General features: G+C 45.2%; 1 protein-coding gene across 3 annotated transcripts in view; it reads right to left on the bottom strand.

Moving 5' to 3' along the window:
• dnah7 (dynein, axonemal, heavy chain 7) overlaps nucleotides 1–7,743 on the bottom strand; it is a 222,361-nt gene extending 214,618 nt beyond the window's left edge. For all 3 annotated transcript variants that reach the window (XM_045206528.1, XM_045206529.1, XM_045206530.1), the window contains exons 1-3: nucleotides 7,359–7,743; nucleotides 2,256–2,327; nucleotides 1,914–2,016 (exon numbers count right to left, since the gene is read on the bottom strand). In XM_045206528.1, coding sequence (XP_045062463.1) covers nucleotides 1,914–2,016; nucleotides 2,256–2,327; nucleotides 7,359–7,370 — 187 coding nt within the window. In that variant the 5' untranslated portion in view covers nucleotides 7,371–7,743. The remainder of the gene's footprint in view (nucleotides 1–1,913; nucleotides 2,017–2,255; nucleotides 2,328–7,358) is intronic.
• Between the last annotated feature and the right edge of the window lie 11,872 nt (nucleotides 7,744–19,615).

Raw genomic sequence — 19,615 nt, 5'->3', positions numbered from 1 at the left:
TGAACAGTGAGAGACAAAATAACAACAACAAAAAATCCAAATGTCAAAAATGTTATAAATTGATTTGCATTTTAATGAGGGAAATAAGTAAGTATTTGACCCCCTCTCAATCAGAAAGATTTCTGGCTCCCAGGTGTCTTTTATACTTTTATACAGGTAACAAACTGAGATTAGGAGCACACTCTTAAAGGGAGTGCTCCTAATCTCAGCTTGTTACCTGTATAAAAGACACCTGTCCACAGAAGCAATCAATCAATCAGATTCCAAGCTCTCCACCATGGCCAAGACCAAAGAGCTCTCCAAGGATGTCAGGGACAAGATTGTAGACCTACACAAGGCTGGAATGGGCTACAAGACCATCGCCAAGCAGCTTGGTGAGAAGGTGACAACAGTTGGTGCGATTATTCGCAAATGGAAGAAACACAAAAGAACTGTCAATCTCCCTCGGCCTGGGGCTCCATGCAAGATCTCACCTTGTGGAGTTGCAATGATCATGAGAACGGTGAGGAATAAGCCCAGAACTACACAGGAGGATCGTGTCAATGATCTCAAGGCAGCTGGGACCATAGTCACCAAGAAAACAATTGGTAACACACTACGCCGTGAAGGACTGAAATCCTGCAGCGCCTGCAAGGTCCCCCTGCTCAAGAAAGCACATATACATGCCCGTCTGAAGTTTGCCAATGAACATATGAATGATTCAGAGGAGAACTGGGTGAAAGTGTTGTGGTCAGATGAGACCAAAATGGTGCTCTTTGGCATCAACTCAACTCGCCGTGTTTGGAGGAGGAGGAATGCTGCCTATGACCCCAAGAACACCATTCCCACCGTCAAACATGGAGGTGGAAACATTATGCTTTGGGGGTGTTTTTCTGCTAAGGGGACAGAACAACTTCACCGCATCAAAGGGATGATGGAGGGTGCCATGTACCGTCAAATCTTCCCTCAGCCAGGGCATTGAAAATGGGTCGTGGATGGGTATTTCAGCATGACAATGACCCAAAACACACGGCCAAGGCAACAAAGGAGTGGCTCAAGAAGAAGCACATTAAGGTATTGGAGTGGCCTAGCCAGTCTCCAGACCATAATCCCATAGAAAATCTGTGGAGGGAGCTGAAGGTTCGAGTTGCCAAATGTCAGCCTCGAAACCTTAATGACTTGGAGAAGATCTGCAAAGAGGAGTGGGACAAAATCCCTCCTGAGATGTGTGCAAACCTGGTGGCCAACTACAAGAAACGTCTGACCTCTGTGATTGCCAACAAGGGTTTTGCCACCAAGTACTAAGTCATGTTTTGCAGAGGGGTCAAATACTTATTTCCCTCATTAAAATGCAAATCATTTTATAACATTTTTGACATGCGTTTTTCTGGATTTTTCTGTTGTTATTCTGTCTCTCACTGTTCAAATAAACCTACCATTAAAATTATAGACTGATAATTTATTTGTCAGTGGGCAAACGTACAAAATCAGCAGGGGATCAAATACTTTTTCCCCCTCACTGTATAGGGGGGGGGGGGGGATTATAAAGCATAGTATTGCCTTGTCCACGCAGTTACAGTGGATGGACATCATCATATAGGTCAAAAAGAAACATATGGGGCATTGGGGTGACGGGATTATATTCCACGCAGTCACAGTATGTGAGGCTAAGAAAAAACATGGTGAGGGAAGTCAGTTATGACATCCATAATTTCCTTACCACTCAATTCACTGTTTGTGGAGGGTGCGTGTATGTTTAAAAAATCCATAAGTCTTGTTATTGTAAGGAGCTATGTCAACTCATTGATTGCAACATACAATGTGCTGTTCTCCATTTGAGTCACCTTTGGTGAATTATATGTTTTGAAAACTACAACGGAGTTGAAACTATGTCCTATTTGCTACCAGCCTATATCAGTGAGAACATAACTTACCGGAGAATCTAACTGCCGCCCCAAAGCCATGGGACTCTCCTCTGACTGGCGACTGCAGAACAAAGGCAGGAGCTGTCTCCTGCCACTGGGGTTTGGAGCGGATCTTTGAAGACGAATATGATGGAATAGTTGAGTGCAAAATGAGAGAGTATGGGACTAATAACTTTAAACAATTGGAAATGTAACAATTGGATTGTTAGTTATTGGAGTTACACCACCCACACTTTCTATAATGCAATACCAAGACATTATGCTTAGCCTGTAGTGTGCAAACTTGTCTGTTACATATGCTTACTGGTTAGCAATTGCCAAAGCCTGGGAGACTGATGTTAGGCACCGTACCTGTGGAAGTTGTGGTAGGAGGCGGGTTGAACTGTCAGGGATCTTGGGCAGCTTCTTATTATGCAAAGACTTCTGTGAAGAGAACGTTGAACATTGTCATTCAGTCCTAGATGGCTAGCTGGACATGACAAATGTCACTGAGTAACAGTTATATACTGTATACAGTGCACTCGGAAAGTATTCAGACCCCTTGACTTTTTCCACATTTTGTTACGTTACAGCCTTATTCTAAAATGGATTAAATAAAATGTTTCTCTCATCAATCTACACACAATACCCATAATGACAAAGCAAAATTTTTGCAAATTTATTAAAAATAAAAACATAAATACATTATTTACATAAGTATTCAGACCCTTTGCTATGAGACCCGAAATTTAGCTCAGGTGCATCCTGTTTCCATTAATCATCCTTGAGATGTTTCTACAACTTGATTAGAGTCCACCTGTGGTAAATTCAATTGATTGGACATGAGTTGGAAAGGCACACACCTGTCTATATAAGGTCCCACAGTTGACAGTGCATGTCAGAGCAAAAACCAAGCCATGAGGTTGAAGGAATTGTCCGTAGAGCTCCGAGACAGGATTGTGTCGAGGCACTCCACCAATCAGACCTTTATGGTAGAGTGGCCAGACGGAAGCCACTCCTCAGTAACAGGCACATGACAGCCCACTTGGATTTTGCCAAAAGGCACCTAAAGGACTCTCAGACCATGAGAAACAAGATTCTCTGGTTTGATGAAACCAAGTTTGAACTCTTTTGCCTGAATTCCAAGCGTCACGTCTGGAGGAAACCTGGCACCATCACTACGGTGAAGCATGTTGGTGGCAGCATCATGCTGTGGGGATGTTTTTCAGAGGCAGGGACTGGGAGACTAGTCAGGATCGAGGGAAAGATGAACGGAGCAAAGTACAGAGAGATCCTTGATGAAAACCTGCTCCAGAGCGCTCAGGACCTCAGACTAGGGTGAAGGTTCACCTTCCAACAGAACAACGAACCTAAGCACACAGCCAAGACAAAGCAGGAGTGCCTTTGGGACAAGTCTCTGAGTGTCCTTGAGTGGCCCAGCCAGAGCCCGGACTTGAACCCGATCGAACATCTCTGGAGAGACCTGAAAATAGCTGTACAGCGACGCTCCCCATCCAACCTGACAGAGCTTGAAAGGATCTGCAGAGAAGAATGGGAGAAACTCCCCAAATACACGTGTGCCAAGCTTGTAGTGTCATACCCAAGAAGACTTGAACACCTTCCTAATATTGAGTTGCACCCCCCCACAGGGATGCTGGCCCATGTTGACTCCAATACTTCCCACAGTTGTGTCAAGTTGGCTGGATGTCCTTTGGGTGGTGGACCATTCTTGTTGCACACAGGAAACTATTGTGAAAAACCCAGCAGCTTTGCAGTTCTTGACACAAACCAGTACACCTGGCACCTACTGCCAAGCCCAGTTCAAAGGCACTTAAATATTGTGTCTTCCCCATTCACCCTCTGAATGGCACACATACACAATTCATGTCTCAATTGACTCAAGGCTTAAAAATCCTTCTTTAACCTGTATCATCCCCTTCATGTTTTGTACACTCAGTGAATCTATACAGTCATGTGAAAGTTCTTTATTTTGTAGATATTTGGACAGATGGATATGTAATCTTCACTTCAACACTATTCACAGATAAAGGTAACCTAATTTAACAAATGACACTGAAAGATTATACTTTGCAATCAATTATTCATCAAAAATCAACAGAAATGCTGAAAAAATAAGTACACCCCTAGCTTCAATAGCTGGTGTTGCCACCTTTGGCTGAAATAACTTAATGTAGACGTTTCTTGTAACTGTCTATCAGTCTCTTACACCGACTGGGAGGAATTTTTGCCAACTCTTCTTTACAGTACTGATTCAACTGTGTCATGTTCGAGGGCTTTCTTGCATGCACAGCCCACTTCAAGTCCCCCCACAGCATTTTGACAGGATTGAGATCTGGGCTTTGACTCAGCCATTCCATAACCCTCCATTTCTTCTTTTTGAGACATTCTGTTATAGCTTTGCTTGTGTGTTTTGGATCATTGTCCTGTTGCAAGATCCATGTTCAGTTCAGCTTCAGCTTTTTGACAGATGGCCTCACATTCTCCTCAAGAATTCTCTGGTACAATTTGGAATTCATGGTTGACTCAATGATGGCAAGTTGGCCCTGAGGCAGCAAAGCAGCCCCAAACCAAAATGCCACCGCCTCCATGCTTTACGGTTGGTATGAGGTTATTATGTTCAAAGACAGTATTTCGTTTTTGCCTGTCCAGAGCACATTGTTCCAGTAGTTTGGTCTTTACCCAGGTGTTGTCTGGCAGACGTCAGTTGTGTCTTGATATTATTTTTTGAGAGCAGTCTTCTTTCTTCCTGACCTCCCATTCTGACAGTTGACTCATGCACTTCGACATTGATTGTGGCAAGAGAGGCCTGTAGATCCCTTGATGTTACCCTGGGGTTCTTAGAGACTTCTATGAGCATCTTTCGGTCAGCTCTTCGGCTGAATTTGGTGGGACGACCTGTCCTAGGTAAATTGCCAGCGGTCTGGAATTTTCTCCATTTGTAGATGATCCATCGGACAGTGGAATGACGTACTTCGAATTGCTTGGAAATGGATTTGTAACCCCTCCCAGACTCATGGGCATCAATAATCTTTCTTCTGAGGGCCTCGGATAGGTATTTTTATCTTGGCATGATGTGTTACCACACACCCATATGGTTAAGACCAAACCAGACTGAGTTTCTAATCTTTATGGAAGGCTGGACCCTCCCAAGTTACTCTCTAATGATTTTTCTAATCATTTGCACCTGTTTTGGTGCACCTGATTCTAATTTCAGCCATTTTATGTGATGGTAAAGGTAGGGGTGTACCAACTTTTTCCGCATAAGGAAATAGCATTTTTGTTTAACATTTATTAAAAAAAAAAAAAAAAATGTGTTAAACTGGGTTACCTTTATCAATGAATGTGGTTGGAATTTAGCTCAAATATCAACAACAACAAAAATGTAAATACTCCAGGGGGCGTACTTACTTTTTCATATGACTTTATATCCATTTATTGTCGAACAATGTAATTACAGCCTAGGTACTGTATAGGCTACATGACTATTATATGCAATTGTTCATGTTTTTGTTGTCATTTGAGTCTTTGTAAACAAATAATGTAGCTTCAAAATGTATTTTAAGCCACAGTCTGTCCTGCTGTTCCTTAGCCCAATAATGGAGGGAGCCTAAGGTTACTCCTTATAGTCCAAGGACCTTACATGTTCTGTTTAGAGGCAAATTGACTATGGCTGCCAAAACAGACAAATACTACATCTAAACGTGAATCGAAAATTGCAGTACGGTTCTAGAAACATAAAAGGCCTCTACTTTCATATCACAAAAATAATTTCACAAATGCAAAATATACACTTACTGTACACTGTTTTAACCGGTTTTAACACAGTTGCCGCCGTCAGTATTTTTCAGTGACAACACGTCTTCCGTTTACACACAGGTGTTCAGAGACGCAGATAGATAATTAGCATAGGTAGTCGACTCTGAAATATGGCCGTGTGGGAACCCTAATCCTATAAAGGTATGTAGAAATGTGACCTTTATTTTAGAAAATTATTTCTCGCTGAAATAAAAGATACGTTCCGACCTTATATTTCCAAAACCGTACCGCAAGTGATGCGTGTTAATGTTCAGAGCAAGGGTCGGCGCTCTTAACAAAACTCCTCCGGCCAGAAGATACTATCAGAAGGCGCTAAAGGTAGGCCTAGTTTACCCACTTGGCACAAAATGGTTGAATCAACGTTGTTTCAATGTAATTTGTCAATGTATTGTGACATGGAATCTACGTGGAAAATACATTGGATTTGCAAAAAGTCATCAACGTAAATTGTTGTCAGGATTAAATTTCAACCACAGGATTATGTCATCATGGTAACCACATTTGTACATAGACAACCATTGACAACCATAGACAATTTAACATATGAATTGGTAGACAAACTGAAATTAAAGCCAGACTAAGTCAGTGGCACAGATGGAACTATCCAAGCAGAAGATAAATCTCCTTAAAATGTTGATATTTGGTTGCATTGACAACCAAACAATTCACTATCACTTTTGAAATACAATAAATAGCCTATTAACTTGTCGTGAAGTTAACTAATTATATGTTGGATTCATTTCTCCATCTCAACCAAAAAGTTAAAGAATGGGATTAAGCCAGTGGTTCAGATGGAACTAATTGCTAAATGTTGATATTTGGTTGCGTTGTCAACCAAACACAATTCAATATTTATTTTGCAATGCAGTAAATAAGTTAAGGCTACCTAAAAAAAAAAAAAATGTAACATTCAACCTTAAAATGAGTAACATCCACTGCCAAATTGAGGTTACTATAACTATAAATGTCTTCTCAATTAATCATATGATGTGTGCATGTTCAAGATAGCATGCATAGGTCGTAGCAAGTCTGTGGAGATCTTCACAATTGCTGTAATCTGCACAGAATCTCGAACGGCATTAATCACTTGCACCATGTACTTTTAATGTAATCTCAATTTCTATCCAGGTCATTTGGTTCTGCTATTAGATTAAGCACACTGATAACACATTCATATGTTGTATAAATAAAACAAATCTCTGACATTGTATTCCCATTTGAACTTTGATGTGCTAGACATTTGGGTGACAACTAAACCAAAAATCTGACTGTTTTTCCATTGGAATTTGGTTGTGCTTTTAGATGGTTGAAAGCATAGTGACATTGGACATTCAACTAACTTGTGGCTGTCTTTTTGAGTGGGTGAATATAGGTTAAATCAAATTTACCAACGTCTCAGCCAAATATTACCCAATTATCCACGTTGAAATAATGTGGTGTGCCCAGTGGGTAAATCTATGAATGGGTTAGCTGTTCCTGCTGGTCATTGTTAATATGATATTCCATTGCCATCCTCAGTTTCCCAAACAAAGTGGCATTGCGCAGGGTTAGGCTAACGTTAATGCTGTCAGAATCTTGGAGATTTTAGTTAACTTTAGTAATTTAGCTATTATGTGGGTCACGTTAGAGCAAACTCACCTGAGCTTCCATGTTGAAGAATGTAAAGAAATGCTGTTTACCTCTTCATACTAGTGATTGCCCTATTTAAAAAAATTTAACTTTTGTAAACTGTTTGAAGAACTGGTCGAAGTCAGCTAACGTTAGTTAGAGGAAGTAACGTAGCAACGTTAGCGGCACATAAAATATTGTCACCACATAATTTTCGCAAAACGCTACAACTAAGAAACCTGCATGTTCCTCCCTTCTTTGCAAAGCTAGCTAATAACTTTTTTTTTTCTTTTTTTTTATACAAGTATCTAACAATTGTATGCCCATAAAATGTGGCGTTATCTGGTTTCTTTCATAGCTAAAATCAGCCAAATAAGTATATTTCTCCTTTGGTTTCAGCGTTTCGGATAGCGAGCTGTTGCCACTTGCCAGTCTGGTTGCTAAGGAAGCGACGCGTCATGTCTCCTCATCTCAACCACGCCCATTCCTGTACTGGAGGCTACAGGGCAATTCCATTATAACAGAATTACGCTGAGACTCAGATTTTTCACTTAAAAATGTATGCCAAACAAAAACGAATGATTGCAAAGTTAAACAACCCATGCAAATCTATGCACAAGGACTACTTTTAACAATTTCAACAAAATCGCATTTGCTTGAAGAACAGTATGAAAATGTATGCACTCACTATCTGTAAGTCGCTCTGGATAAGAGCGTCTGCTATGTAAATGCAACAGTGCAGACCGCCAGTCCATTCTTTTTAAGCCAATGAGGGCGATTGTATGGTTGCCATTACAGGATGCAACTTGCATTCAATTCTAGTTGCTTGCAACTGAGTTGCTTCTTGATTGCTTCATGAAACGACCCCCTGCAACTAATAAGTAACTCATCTGCAGCTTGGTTGCATCCAGTTGAAACTTTTCAACTTTGTGCAACTAGTTGCAGCAACAGCCCATCAAAACAAGATGTATGCATATTTGTGTACATGGTTTAGCAGTCAATAAATGTAATTTCGAAGTGAGCCCAAATCTCTGTTACAATAATCAAACGGTTGGATAAACAAATAATTTGTGAAACCACGACGTAATGCAGCAGATGACATGGGGTGAGTTTGGAATTCTCAAACAAGCAGCTTCAATTTGATTGCCAGTTGCATGCCATTTTAATCGCGTTTGAGTTGCTTCATGTAACAGCAAAACTGCATGAGAGGATGTCACTTGCAACTGCAACTAAAATTGCGTTAAAGTTGCTTTGTGTAACCGCAGCCTGAGTGCTTCTAGTACAGGCTCTAAACCAAGGGTGTCAAACTCAATTTAGCTCACGTCCTCCATTTGCAGATTGCACTTTCTCTCTGAACTTTGTCACAACGCCTGCTTTTTTCCCGATCATTGAGGGCGCACCATCTGTAGCCAGGCTGACAGCGCGGGACCAGTCCACTCCGACCCTGTCCAGCGCGCCGACGAGTGCAGTGAAAATATCAGCTGCTGTCGTTGTATCTGTCATCGGCACCAACTCCACGAACTCCTCGGTGACGGTCAATGTGTCATCAACTCCGCGGATGAAAATGGCCAGTTGTGCAACATCTGTAATGTCCGTGCTTTCATCAATTGCAACCGAAAACGCAATAAATGACTTTACTTTTTGCTTGAACTGGCTGTCCAAATCCACTGAAAGATCGAAAATCCTGTCTGCAACTGTGTTTCTTGTCAGGCTGATATTTGCAAAAGCCTGGTGCTTTTCAGGGCACACAATCTCTGCTGCCTTCATCATGCATGTTTTTACAAATTCACCCTCACTAAATGGTTTTGAAGCCACTGCGATTTCATTAGCAATGAGGTAGCTAGCTTTCACTGCAGCGTCACTGATGTCTCGGCTGTGAGTAAACACAGACTGCTGTTTCTTCAGACCCACCAACAGTTCATTCACCTTCTCTCTTCTCCGCTGTCCTTGAAAGTTGTCATATTTGTCGGCATGAAGACTCACATAGTGGCGACGAAGGTTATATTCTTTCAGCACTGCAACATACAGCTTTCCCATTCAATTCCGTGAATAAATAGAAGGATGACAATTTTTCTTGGAACACTCTGCGTCCACTTTTCTCTTTTTTGACAGAGACATATTGGGGCAATGAGGGTGCCAAAGCACATAATGTTAAAAGTAGAAGCCGTAATAAATATCGCGGGCAAAACAAAGTAGCTCATCCGGACTGGCTGCACTTGCTTGACCTATTTGCTCTGCCCCGGTATAAACAGTTTGCTTGCTTAACACAATTGCTATTGCGCCATCCAGTGGACACAATTGGAACAGCAGTTTATTTTATTGAAAAATTGTAGCTCATTTTTATACTTTACAAAATCATCTCGCGGGCCGGATTAAACCCGTTTGCGGGCCTGATCCGGCCCGCGGGCCGGACGTTTGACACCCCTGCTCTAAACCCTTTTCTTGGAGAGCTACCAATAGACCCCTTTCTGTGTTTACAAACATTGCCGCACGAGAGCGACGCGCGCAAATTGTTGGTAGAACAAGGGGGAGTTCTTATAGAACGCCAGCAAAGAAACGTCTCTATTTAGCCTATACGTTGCGGGTCTATGGTGCTTGACTTGGGCCGGAGCATTCAGGAGCACTGAATAATCACGGCATATGTATTGAATTTAAAATAAAATAAATCGTAAACATTAAAAAAAGTTGAAAATGTAAACATGATATTTTCGAGGAAGGGTGAAGTAATGGATGTTGAAGTCAAAAACCAAACAATTCAAAGCAAAATGTATATAATTGTAAACTAAAATAATGATATCAAAAGCAAAACCCCAAAACTTGCAAGCAAATAATTCTATGCAAAAATCGTTTTCAGTTCAACTTTCCCAACAATCAATCCTATTGAAACAATTTTGCCTACGCTCTTGCCTGCATTTACTACCTTTTTGGTTACGTTACTCATATCTTCGCTTTCTATATCTGTTTCTTTGCCTTCACTGACAGTATTTTCAATTGCGAGTTTTGGCAAAAAAATCGTGAAGAGCGGGGTTTAGAGGGAGGCGTAGACAATGAGTCTCCATTGGTCCACTAGTTTTGGAGTGACGGTTCATCTTAACTCAAACAATTAACATAATATACAGGATATTTTTATATTGGTTTCTTAAACAGACGGTCTGACTTCACCACTACACGCCAACTCTTTCCCCATGTTCTGAACATGTCTAACCAGTTAACGTTACCAACACCGAACTTTCGGCAACAGGTAATTCATATTGTAATGACCCAGCTGGGTCATAAAGTAAAAGAGAGACGGGCACCAGGTGTACAGGCAGAACACAGGTTTATTCCTGAATGGGCTATTGTTCAGGCCACAGCCCACGCCGCTAAACCTCGAACATACACAAATAGAACATGTCAAATCAATGGTCCCGAACAGAAGAGAGAGAGATGAGACCGTAACCCCTATTTAATCATTCCAAAACCCCGCGGGATTACCCATCATACCCCCCCAACCTTTCCATCTGTCCTGGCATATTTAACCCCTGCTAGTACCCATGAGAACGATAACACATCCATGAACACAGAACACAATACAGGGTCGTTACATAGCCCCCTTTCTAAACCCTAGCCCCTAGGGTTACAAAACAAAATCCTTAAAAGCGACCCGGAGGTCGCATCAGTCTCTTGTGCCTCCCCTTGACTCTCACTGGTGGACCCCCAGAACACTCATCTGCCCCAATGTCATTTCCAGCACCCCCGAAGAGGCAGCCCCCGTCCCAGGCTCAGCTTGCACTAGAGTCTCCTCGCTAGACTGTCCCCGTGTGCTCACATCAGAGTCCTCACTTCCATTCCCTACCGTTTTCCTCCCTCTGTAGGGGCGCCAATCGGTCCCGGTGGACCACCACCCTCCTGCCCCGTGGGGAACCTCCACCCGGTACGTCACCTCCCCCACTCTCTCTATCACCAGGCACGGCCCCACCCAGGCACTGTCCAGCTTTGGGCACCGCCCCTTCTTGCGCGTGGGGTTGTGAAGCCACACGCGTTCTCCCGCTCCAAAGTGCCTCCCCCTCGCGCGTGAGTCATAGTGGCGCTTTTGGCGCATTCCTGCGTTCTCGAGTTGCTCTCTTGCGAAGGTGTGAGCCGCTTCTAACCCGGTTCTGCAGTCGACGAACATAGTTCGGGCCAGGCAAAAACCCCGTCGTCGTTATCAGGAGGGTGGCCAAACGTCAGTTCGGCTGGGGTGCGCAACTCACGACCTAACATTAGTAGCGCTGGGGAGCACGCAGTCGATTCCTGAACAGCCGACCTACATGCCATAAGAATAAACGGTAAGTGGGTGTCCCAATCTCTCTGGTGTTTTGAGGTAACGATAGCCAGCTGTTGTGCTAATGTTCTGTTAAATCTTTCCACCAGCCCATCACTCTGGGGGTGAAGCGGAGTAGTGCGCGTCTTCTCCGCGCCTAACCGTCTACACAACTCTGAGAACACCCGTGACTCAAAGTTTCTCCCCTGGTCGCTGTGTATAGACTGTGGCACCCCGAACCGACTGATTATTCCCCCTACCAATGCATCAGCTACTGTTTCTGCCTCCTGGTCTGGGAGAGCGTAAGCCTCTGGCCACTTGGTGAAGTAGTCCATAGCAGTTAGAATCCACCTGTTACCGCTGTCTGTGGTTGGAAACGGTCCAACTATGTCTACCCCCCAGTCTCTCCATGGGCTCCCCTACTGGGAATTGTTGTAGGAGGGCGTGTGACTGACCTGGAGGTCCTTTCTTAGCAGCACACTCATCGCACTGCCTGCAAAAGTCCTCCACATCCCTCCTGTGCCTGGCCCAATAGAAGCCTTTACGTACGCGCTTTAACGTTTTGGAGACCCCAAAATGCCCTGCGCCTACTCCCCGTGAAGCTGCTGTAACACGCTCCCTTGCAGCCTTTTGGGAACCACTACCTGCCACGTCATTTCTCCAGTAGCTGGCTTTTTCCACCCCCTCTGGAGCACTCCCTCAGCCACTCTAAGGACTGAGAATTTAGCCCAGAGTCCTTTGGTGACTGGTGATAGAGGGGCTACTTCCCCCCCATGGCGGTCGTCTTCCCTCTTCCACCCACCCCAGCACAGGACGCAGCTCTGCGTCCTCCTCCTGGCGACGCCTCCACTCCCCAACGTCCACAGCCTCAAGCTCCCGGCACTCTGTCACCCTCAGCTGACTCACCGTGGCGGTGACTCCCTCCTCCATGCACAGTTCCCTCTCTCGCTCCACCCGTTTGGCGCAGTACCCACAGCCGTCCTCAGCACACGGGGCGACGGGACAAGGCGTCTGCATTGCTGTGGCGAAGGCCGGCCCTGTGCTCCACCTGGAAGTCGTAGGGGTTGCAGCTCCTCCAACCAGCGGGCGATCTGACCCTCTGGCTCCTTGAAGGAGAGAAGCCACTGCAGGGCGGAGTGATCCGTCCGCACCACAAACGGCAGGCCCCCAGGTAGTACTTGAAATGGCGTACTGCTGCCACGACAGCCAAAAGCTCCCCTCCTTGTCACGCAGTAGCGTTTTTCAGCCTTATCAAAAGTTCTGCTGTAATAAGCTACTACGTGCTCCCGTCAGAACCACGCTGAGCCAGCACAGCCCCCAAGCCCTCATTGCTTGCGTCGGTGTCCAGGATAAACGGACGGTTCGGGTCTGGTGAGGACAGGACAGGGGCCTCCACCAGGGCACGTTTGAGGGCCTCAAACGCCCGCTGGTGCTCTTCGGTCCACTGAAAAACAGTGTCCTTCTTGAGAAGGTGGTTCAAAGGAGCTGCTATCCCCGCAAACCCTTTCACAAACCCTACGATAGTAGGATGCCAGACCCAGGAAGCTCTTAACCTCTTTTTTTCCACTTGGAATTGGCCACCCCCCTCACAGCCTCCACCTTGTCTGGCATCGTGCTGATACCCTCACCACCCAGCCGATGACCCAGGAACGCCACCTCCCTTTGCATGAAATGGCACTTTTCCGGGTGTAATTTTAGCCCCGCCCCGAGATCCTCTCCAGCACTCGCCTAAGTGCCCCCAGTGCCCCCTCAAACGATGTGCCGTGCACCAATATGTCGTCTAGGTACACGACACACTCGTCTCTCGGAACCCCGCCAGCACTCTGTCCATGAGCCTCTCAAAGGTGGCAGGAGCATTACAAAGCCCGAAGCACAGCACCTTGAACTGCCAATGGCCCCTATCCGTGGAGAAGGCCGTTTTTCACGTGCCCCAGGCGAGAGGGGCACCTGCCAGTAGCCACTGCGCAGATCAAGGGAAGAGAACCACGAGGACCCTCTGACGTGGTCTAGCGACTCATCGATCCTCGGTATGGGGGTAAGCGTCTTTAGTGGTGACAGAATTTAGACCCCTGTAGTCCGCACAAAACCTAAGTTTACCCCCTTTCTTAGGCACCATGACGACCGGCGCGGACCATGGGCTATCTGATGGCTCAATGAAATCCGCCCGCAACATGTCAGCAATAGCTGTGGCTGCTGCTTCCCTCTTGGCAAGGGGAATGCGACGGGGCGAATTTTAATGGGTTGGTTGTCCCCAGTGTCGATGTCGTGCTGAACCAGGTGCGTTTGCCCTACCTCATCTTCCCCCCAAGCGAAGCTATCTTTAAAGTCAAACAGCAGCTGCTTTAACTGTCTCTGTTGTCTCTCATCCAGACCTTGACAGTTTTTCAGCCACACAGCCTCAACGGCGTCGATAACTTCCTCCTTCCCCCGTCGGGCTGATGGGGTGAAGGAGCCAGTGTGTTTTGGGCTACTGGGATGCCTGTGCTTGCACCATTATGGGGAGTGAAGTGGTCGTTGCCGCCGGAGACAGCTGCTGGGATGGCACAACGACCAAGGGAGCAGCCGGGACGACCAGTGGAGTTTCGGCAAGCTTGGAGGAAGACGGAGGGACAGCCCTGCCCCCTGCTGGACCTCCCCAAGGCGACATTCCCACTGTGGGACCCCCGACAGCCTCAAAGTGCCCGAAGCTAAGTCCAACTGAGCCCCACAGTTTTTCAAAAGTCCATTCCCAGTATACAGGGTCCTGTACCGCTGCTACCCACACCGGACACCCCACAGTTCTCCCCCCACAGTCACAGACAACCAACACTTCCCTAACATGGGGGCTAGCTCCCCCGTGACAGTCCGTAGCTGGACAAGGGTCGGCTCCACCCGCACCCCAACAGGTAGTATGTCTGGTCTCACCAGGGTTACTGTAGAGCCCGTGTCAACCAGGGCCAAACATTCCACCCCCTCTACCTTGACGATGACATTGCAGAAGTCCCCAATGGTGGTACGTCCCACCACAACTACCGGACTAGGAAACACGGTGGCAGCCACACCCTGGGGAAGCAGGTCCCCACCCTCTTGCCTGCGCTGCTGGGTACCTCTTCTGCTTACTGTGGTTTCGGGGCGGAGGGGTGGGCCACGCTGCCCCCTCTGCGAGAACCCGCTGTCGTTTCCCTGTTGACTGGGGAATCTGCCACACTCCCGCTGAATGTGGCCAGGCTGGCCACAACCCCAGCAGACAATGGAAGTTGAGCTGACACTGCGATGTTGTCTGGAGCCCTTCTCAATGACAAGCGAAGCGGTCTTGACTAACCCTCCCAACTCGTCGACCCACTCTGGTTTGGTGACCCCCGGCACCCGGCCGCCGCTGCTCTCACCTCTGGTTGACTGGCAACCTCCACTCACACTCCCTCACCCCAGATCAGCTCCCTCTTCCTGGCTATCTCCACTGCAGCCCGCAGAGATGCTGGGTCCGACATCTGCACATGCTTACCCAGTTCGGTGGGGGAAAGCGCTCTAATAAAACTGTCCCGTGCCAGCTCGTCTTGCACCCCAATCGGCATATTTGCATAAGCCCGCCTGGTCAGGCTCAGAATATCACTTGCCAACGCCTTTAATGATTCCCCCTGAAGTCTCTTTTTGTTATTCAGTTCAATCCGCAGCAAGTTGGGCTGTGCATCGCTGCCGAAACGGACCCCCAATGCCTCCACTAGCGCACCGTAGTCGCCCCTCTCGTCCGGGGCTAGCGTTAGCAGGCATTCCGACGCCTCCTCTGCCAGGCTCAGGGCAAGCTGTAACCCTTTCGTCTCGTCAGACCACCTCCCGGCTCTAGCCAACAACTCGAATTGAGTGAAAAAAACTTCCCATTTACCTTGTCCATTGAACTTTGGAAGTTTAGCCGCTACCGTGGCTAATGGCAATAGGGGCGCTGCCATCTCTGTTTACATAAGGAGGTCCAGCCATTTCCGCACGCGGTGACGTCGATATCTCCGTCGCCGTGACGTCTGTTCTGGTCGAGCGGTTTGGAGGAAAACCCGCCCGTTCTGCCATCTTGCTGACTGACAATTTAACTCCCGCCATGTGGCTCTCCAGCTCTTCTACAGCCGTCATCGCCTGACCCTCCCGACCGGGTACACCCGAGCCCACAACGGACACTTTGTCCGACTCTTCCTTAACTTTCCGCCTCGCCCCGATCATCCTGCCCGTAGATGCGAGTCACGCTAAAGCTAACCACGGCCTATACTGAAACAGCTAACTCGCCTAATCTCGATCTATCCCGTCGTTGAAAGCACTTCTGACACCAATGTAATGACCCAGCTGGGTCATAAAGTAAAAGAGAGACGGGCACCAGGTGTACAGGCAGAACACAGGTTTATTCCTGAATGGGCTATTGTTCAGGCCACAGCCCACGCCGCTAAACCTCGAACATACACAAATAGAACATGTCAAATCAATGGTCCCGAACAGAAGAGAGAGAGATGAGACCGTAACCCCTATTTAATCATTCCAAAACCCCGCGGGATTACCCATCATACCCCCCCAACCTTTCCATCTGTCCTGGCATATTTAACCCCTGCTAGTACCCATGAGAACGATAACACATCCATGAACACAGAACACAATACAGGGTCGTTACAATATGTTTACCTAAGTAGTTACATGGTTTTGCCATTAAATGTATTAGATAGATCCTTTTCTAATATTCGTACATTATTAACCTGTGACTGACAATTTTGAAGTACGTTAGTTTTATTAGTTGGCTGGCTTTGATGTCAGACTATCAAGGGGAATGGAATGAATCGCAAGATTGCATGCCTGTAACGTTACAGCTAGCCACTGCCAGCCGTAGGAAAAGGTTTGCCCTGAGTGAGTGATATAAAACAGCGACAACCTTAAATAGCTATTCCCATAACAATACCTGAAGCCTCGACCCAATCTTGCTTGATACCATGACATGTATTGTATAAACATGTAACATGTAACAATTTCATAGATTTCTACTGAGTTACAGTTCATATGAGGAAATCAGTCAATTGAAATACATTCATTAGGCCCTAATCTATGGATTTCACATGTCTGGAAATACAGATATGCATCTGTTGGTCACCTTTAAAAAAAAAAAAAAAAATGGGCCTCAGTGTCTCTTCACTGTATTTTTGTGCATTCAAATTGCCATCGATAAAATGCAATTGTGTTCGTTGTCCGTAGATATGCCTGCCCATACCATAACCCCACCGCCACGACGGGGCACTCTGTTCACAACGTTGACATCAGCAAACCGCATTTATTAGAATGTCTACAGTGCGAACAGTGAAATAATTTATAAATCATGCCGCGAGAGGTACCGGATCTGGGCAAATAGGTGCCGGAACAAAGTCAAATCTGAGAGGTGCAGGATCCGGCTCAAATTAAGCACTGAATACGTTACTTAACTATATAGTTCGATTTTGCTGAGCCGCAGGGCACCGGCCTATGGCCCGTGACGTGTCAGTCATGTTGTCAACAAGGCAGCATGGTGCATCATCCACAAACATACATATCAAATGCGTTTTCATTGGTGAGCCAGATAAAGCGTTATCAAAAGTAATCACTTTTACATGTCAACACAGAATCCTACTCATTACTCCACATGCTTAATTGCATCACTTTTGTTTTGTTTCTACGTTACATATTGTATCACATGACATTCAGTGTCGATTGTTTCTATTTGAAGGTTTATTTCTGTCAAAATGATCACCTCTTCCCATATAGTAAAACATTTTTTTGAGAAGGTAAATTCAAAGTTTTCACATTTAATGATGACTGCAGCTCTTTTGTGTTCAAACACTTCTGTTTTAGACTACATTTTAGTCATTTAAATAAACATTGATTCTGTTGTCCATAGTGTGGTGGCAACATTTTGGGTGAGCTGTTGTAACTTCTCAAGGGATATGTTCTGTGTTGGACTGATGTTATGCCTTTCATAGACTCCTGGTATGCCTGCACCCTAACACAAGGCCATTGTGTTCTGGAATTGCTGCTTGTATAAAATAACTGTTATGTAAACAATATGATTGTATTATCACCTCCCACTATATAAGGGACATGTAACCAATCAAAATCAGCCAATTGGTCTCATTTCGCTGCGATCACAATTCATAACATTGCAGCAATTTAAAATTACTGGACTAGACGGATATTCATTGTGACAGTATAAAGCAGAGGTATAAGGATCATTCAGTAAGTAGCAACACTTAGTTCAAAACAGATGCATAAATATCTTGTCCATAGTCTCGAGATTGTGAGGTTGGGTCGATGGCTGCTCTGAGCAGTGTCATATCCTGCTCTTGTCAGCGGGCACTCCACTGGTGGGACCACAATTCCCTGGCCGTACTCCTCCGGGAGGCAGGCATAGTCCCCGTCCAAGTTGTTTAAATCCTAAACATGAAAAATCATGTTAATTTACAAACAACCACCTTTTTTCAGATAAGACTAATTACATTTTCATAGTGTCTCCTTTAAATCTATACCGCCACATTGCCAGGGAAGGTGACAGGATTCTGTGCTTGTCCCATTTCCCATTGCTGGATGGGGGTCAGATTTTGCTCAGTGTGCAGGGAATGTTTATCCCATCCATTGGTAAAGCTGTCTAGGTCTGCTTGGAGGTGTGGGAGGAATACATAGGCTTCACCTATTCTGTGCGCACTGTTTGACGGGTCAAGGGAGCCCTCATCTTCCAAACTGTGTAGGACATTGTAAAATATGTTTGACACGTCCATCCACACGTCACGCCATAACTGTTCAAACCTAAATGCATATGAGATATAACATTTGAAGGAACATAATGAAACTTTCAACATCATACCCAGTCCTCTGTCCTGCACAATTCATTTATTTTAACCTTTCTGAGCATAAGGAGATGTAATTGGTCAAAGTATTCTAAGGCACTTTGCATTTCTACTTTACCGTCTCCTGTTGAATTGATCTGTTTCTAAACAGTTTTCTTCAATGCATGTGAGAGATTGAATTGACATTGGATTCTATAGCTAGGTTTCCATCCAATTGGCGACAGATTTTCATGTGAATATTCTAAAGTCTGCTTAAAGAAAACATTTTCCTAACAGTGGTGTTTCAACCAAATGGACTTGTTGAAGATACAAAATCAGTGCATGATGACTGAGTCTACACAAAATCCATCGCATTTTCAACTCTACCGATTAGTTTTTTTACAAAAATGGTTGTGTTAAATAGCAAATGTGCCCACTCTGGTCTTGGTACATGCGTTCTAGCCAACAGCTTGCAGATCCAACAGCTTCACACACTGTAGGCTGTGCGGTTAGGCTAGTCTACATGATGAGATTATTATGGATAAGAACAAGAATATTTGTATTTGTCAAATGGCAGCCAAGTATCGATCATCATGTCACCAGAATAAGACCCTAAATATTTATTGGATAGGAGCATCAAAGATCACTGTGCACTTTCACCACCCTGTGAAGTTCATCATTTATTTAATCTGTAGCCCAATAAACAGCATGGTTTCCCGAGGCATAGTGGGAGGACCACACAACATACTGTATCATTGCGTGACTAAGTTAACTTTGATATGATGGTTATTATATCAATATTTGCGCATAAAGGCGTTTCCACTGCCATTTCTCGCATTATTAATTTTACTGGCAAAAAGATCGCACCATGTCCAACGAACAAATTATCTGTCTGCATTTATCAAATTGTACCAAAACTTCCTGTTTCCATCACAGCTGTCATACTTGGGTTTTTTTTACGGTACGACTTTACTCTATAAAGGCACTCCATGTTTGAATAAGGCACTCCGTTGCAAAGCATTTAAATACCAGTTATGCATGAAACAGCACAGTTTTTCTTCTCTACTCAGTGCAGTGATTATAATTTAGGTGTAGGCCACCTGCCTAACTATACTCTAGAAAGTATAGAACCAGTCAAATGTCAATAATATGTGGTCATAATCTATGTATTCAGCACTTTCACCAGAGATAAAGCTTCCCCTGCCACAACC

This window comes from Coregonus clupeaformis, chromosome 23 (genome assembly GCF_020615455.1).
Source record: "Coregonus clupeaformis isolate EN_2021a chromosome 23, ASM2061545v1, whole genome shotgun sequence".
NCBI classification, from domain to species: Eukaryota; Metazoa; Chordata; class Actinopteri; order Salmoniformes; family Salmonidae; genus Coregonus; species Coregonus clupeaformis.
This window is presented reverse-complemented; position numbering and strand designations above follow the sequence as displayed.